The following is a 4788-nucleotide window of genomic DNA, read 5'->3' as shown; positions in this document are numbered from 1 at the left end:
CTGACTGATGTGTTGAATGGTTGGTTAATAATTATGAATGAATAAATGAATGAATGAGTGGTTGATTGATTGAATTGTTGATTGTTTAGTTAGTTGACTGGCTGCTCATTTATCTGGTTGAAGTTTTCTCAACAAATATTCAATCAATGATTAAATATTTGTAACATAGACGTCTCCATTTTTGATTTTCCTTCTAACAAGTTAACATCCAATTTTTTTTAAATTTACACATACTAACAAAGCCAAGATACGCGCACACAAACAAACACACGCGCACACACACGCACGCATACAAGCATATAAAACATAAACATACACACACACAAACACAGATATACAAACAGACATAAAAACATCCCTACAAAGACACAAAATTCTTTTGAATAGAGTCACATTATATATTGATTGATTGAATTTTTGTCTACATTACATATCTCTCACATGATTGTACTTAGAAATGAAGCGATCACGTCATGACGACAACGATGATGAGGATGACGACGATGACGTAATTTGAAGTCGTTAACACAGCGATCAACGACGTTGATGTCGGATGGACTTGATGCCTTAGATGATGACGACGATGATGACTCAAGTAGCAAATGTTGTGATGATTAATAACAAAGATGATCGCGATGGCACTCATAATAGCAAGCCAGACAGACAGCAGCAGAGACCAGATAATGATTGCGAATGAAACAAACTCATACATCGTTCGTTACGCTTCTGCTCTAATTGTAACAGTTGCTCGTGTTGTTACTCATGTTGTTGTGGTTCTGCGTAATTTAAAATCAATACGGCTGTTTCGCACGTGGGCTTGATAGATAGATAGATAGAAAAAAAGAAAATAATAATTACACACACACCCACGCGCACACACGCACACAGAAATACGCTAAAAACAAGCACATTTACATTGAAATACGCACATTAACGCGCGTGTACACAAAATACGCACATATACGCCGGACATATACCCTCAAACAAGGAGCTCGTGCCTATACGTCCTTATCAGTATTTGCGTCGTTGGATGTTATTGATATGAACTGATGTTTTATGTATGTGTTTCTTTTCGTTGTGTGTATGTATGTGTACAATTGTTTGTATGTGCGTGCGTATGATATATATTTAAATATATATATAAATATAAATATATATATATAAATATATATATATATATATATGTACATGTATGTGTGAGTGCATTTGTGTGTACGTATATATGTATGTATATGTTCACTAATGAAACGTTATCACTGATCTGCAGTAGACAAATTATGTGACGCTCAGCTTAATGGTAAATAAAATAGAGTTTGTTTTTCATTTTCGAGGAAATTATTAACGAAGTTGTGCGGTAGCTGAGTAGAGAGCTACACGCATGTATGTGTGAGTGCATTTGTGTGTACCTGTGTATTTATGTGTGTGTGTGTGTGTGTGTGTGTATGTGTGTGTGTAGTATGTGTTAGTAACGACTAATACAACCATGATGATGTATCAAAAAGTTTATAATAAGTTTTATTTTATTTTTTTTTACTTATTACTCTTCATTTCGTTTATTTGTAAATAAATTCGCATTTTCAAAAGTTTGAAAATTTAGTCAGTGTTAATAAAAACGAAGAAAATAAATATTTTTAATTAAAATTTATCTACATGAAAGGAATGAAATAAATTGAAATTAAGAAGTGCTCAAAACGACACTTAAATCCATTTAAACACAACCGAACTTATAAATGCATTAAAATCATATTCATCACAATTGTACAGAAAATTCGGAAAAAATTTATTCAAAAATAAGCGTTAATTAAATCTATATTTATTTACTTAATTATTTGCAATAAAAGAACAATAAAAAAATTAAATCTTTTTTTATTATAAAAAATGACCTTTTTTTTTATCATCAGAGCTATTTGGCATTTGGCAATAATTATTCTTTATTATTATTATTATTATTATTATTAATGTTATCCTTATTATTAATGCTATCATTATTATTAATGTTATCATTATTATTAATGTTATTATTATTATTATTTTTATTGTCCCCAACTGGTTTGCTCTCAACGAGATGGGCATAATTATAACAGGAAAATAAGTTAATGACACTTACTTACACATCAGTGTGTGTGTGTGCGCGTGTGTGTGTGTACAATATCATCATCCTTACTCATGCTAAAATTCGATTTGAATTTATTGTTAGTAGTAATAACAATAATAACAATAATAATAATAATAATAATAATAAAATGATGAAATGTGATTATGATTGTTCAGTTTGTAGACAGAATGAAATAACGTCGAAGATGCACATCACAATGATGTTAGTGAAAGATGTAAAATAATAATAATAATAACAACAACAATAAATAATAATAGATAATAATAATAATATTATTATTATTATTATATAAATACTAGTCAGAGCCATATAAAATTTAATCACCAGTATATTTTATTATTTCTCTATAAAAACTCTAGTCAGCACGTTCAATCGTTCATTCAATTTCATAGAAATAAGAGCAAACATACGTCATCGTCACACACACACGCACGCACGCACACGCACGCACAAATATACACACACACACGCACACACACACACTCACACCTTTATTTACGAAATCCAGATTCGTGTTCCGCTACTGTTGATATAGTAAATATTTTACATTTTGTTATTTGAAGAGGAATTAACTTGAAATAGAACGAAAAATTGGGTCAAACCTGCTTCAACCATACACTGGGAATTAGGTCAAACATAACATAAACAACTGATAAACAAAAATAATATAAGAAATAAAAACAATCAAAATAATGACAGAAGAATTGCTATATTATCAATTAAACAGAGAATGGATACTGTTGTAGGTAGGTCTTTAGACTTGGAATTGTAGGCAATCTATCGAGACTTCGACCTGCGACAAATTCATTAATTTTTAATCTGACCACGTGAGAGAGGCGAGGAACCGTCAGCCGCATAGGCAGTTGCAGCAGGACTGGCGTGTCGCAACGGCCACTGCTTTCGACCAGGACGTTCTTGTTTGGGTTCTGTGGCGGGTAAGTTTGTTTAGTTGGTTGTTGTTATCCTTCTTTAAATAGGAATGAAAAAAGTTGAAACTTTAAAAGTTCGTTGCCGAGTTATTTAAAAAAATTACATTTAGAAATTGAGTTACGTATCTAATCTTTAACGTATTATCTGAGCAAATAATTTAAAAGAACGTCTACAAATTGTAACTAAACAAGTAAACCTAATTACATTTTAAAAAATAGATTGCTTCTAATCTTTGACGTATTATCACGCTAGGTAGAGAAAGCAATAGTTTTAAAAAATCCAAAAAATTATCATGAAAAACTTTAAAAAGTAATTTGAACAATAAAACAAAAGACTACCGACCATGACGTAATGCTGAACCAAATGCAAGACGCTCTCAAACGTGTGAGCGTATTTCGTCCCGACATCCGTCTCTAGTCCGAAGACACCGTCGTTGAAAAAAATCCTGATAGATGTTGCTCCACGGACTGTTTGCACTCCGAGGGATAAAATATATGCAGGATTTGTGCTATCCCGAATTAAGAATGTACCGAGTTTTTTGTCGGATAATAATCGCCGAGATTCTTCAGAGGTTAGTCGTCCTAGATAGAAGCCGGATTGGAATAAGATGGAAAGATTCTTACGGAGAATTTGTAGTTCGGATTTGGAATAGTTTTTTTGTTGATGTTGTAAATTTTGTGGCTGTTGCTGAAGGGATGTCGGTGAATGGTTTTGGTAGAAATGATCCTGACATGTGCGATCGGTGATGATTTGCGTCGTTCTGGTCCCATGGTCGCTTTGGTCGTCGTCACTGTTGGGGCCGTTAGAAAATGTAGGAAGGTCATCTAGTGACGTCTTATCTTCGTTGATGTTGTTGTGGCTGTTTTGTTCTTTGTTGCCGTTGATGTAGATGTTGTTGCTATTAATGTTATTGCTGTTGCCTTCGTCGTTTTCACCGTTACTGTTATAATCTAAATTCTCATCTTGGTCTAATAAAATTTTAACAAGTCCATATCTGTCTCGTATTTGAGAGAGGAATATGTTGTCAAATAGAATTCGATCAATTGACATTGAATGCCGTCGTTGATGTTGTTGTTGATGTCTTAAAAAGGTCGCACAACTATTATTGCTGTTGTTATTGTAATGGTTGGCGTTTGAAACGTTATGACTACAGTTCAGTAAAGAGTTTTTCTTATTTTTCAAATCTCCATTATTTTTGTGGGTCACACGAGACTGCTCATGTAGAATTGGCGGAGACAGGAGGAGTTGACTAGATTCGCAATATAGATTCGTTCGGTTTGGTTTTTTCAATTTCCTTCGCTTCACTTCTTCCATTAAAAATTTTAATCTGATATTAACTGCAGTGCTATCCGTACGGCCTAAACAGATGTTATCGTTGATGTTATTGTTGTTGTTGTTGCGACAGTTGTTAGTTGATGTTATTGCTGTTGTTGCGTTTGTTAGCGGCGATGTTATTAAGTCTATGTGAGTGTTAATAAATTCGCTAAAAGTAATTAAATTTTGGTAAAAATCAGTTGAAGATCTGCTTGTTTTTTTTTTGTTGTTATCATTGCTGATGTTGTTGTTGATGTCGTTGGGTTGGACTGCATTCATGTTGTTGTTGTTGCAGTTGTTGTTGTTGTTAGAGATATTTTTGTTCGTTTTTGAAGATTTGTTATTTGACTGTACGACTTCAATTCTAGATCTTTTGCAGCACGTAAAATTAGACTCGTTACAGCTGTTTGTGTTGTTGTTGATGTTTT

The 4788-nt window shown here is 32.9% G+C and overlaps 1 protein-coding gene across 1 annotated transcript; it reads right to left on the bottom strand.

Annotated features, from left to right (window-relative positions):
• Positions 1 to 2835: 2835 nt before the first annotated feature.
• Positions 2836 to 4096, bottom strand: HELRODRAFT_70246 (hypothetical protein; the record flags this gene model as incomplete). Its single annotated transcript, XM_009031859.1, has 2 exons — positions 2836 to 3042; positions 3389 to 4096. 2 exons carry the CDS (start codon positions 4094 to 4096, stop codon positions 2836 to 2838), a joined length of 915 nt encoding a protein of 304 aa, XP_009030107.1.
• Between the last annotated feature and the right edge of the window lie 692 nt (positions 4097 to 4788).

Source organism: Helobdella robusta (assembly GCF_000326865.2).
Source record: "Helobdella robusta unplaced genomic scaffold HELROscaffold_8, whole genome shotgun sequence".
Lineage (NCBI taxonomy): Eukaryota > Metazoa > Annelida > Clitellata > Rhynchobdellida > Glossiphoniidae > Helobdella > Helobdella robusta.
Note: the sequence above shows the minus strand (reverse complement) of the source record. Positions and strands in the feature narration are given on the sequence as shown.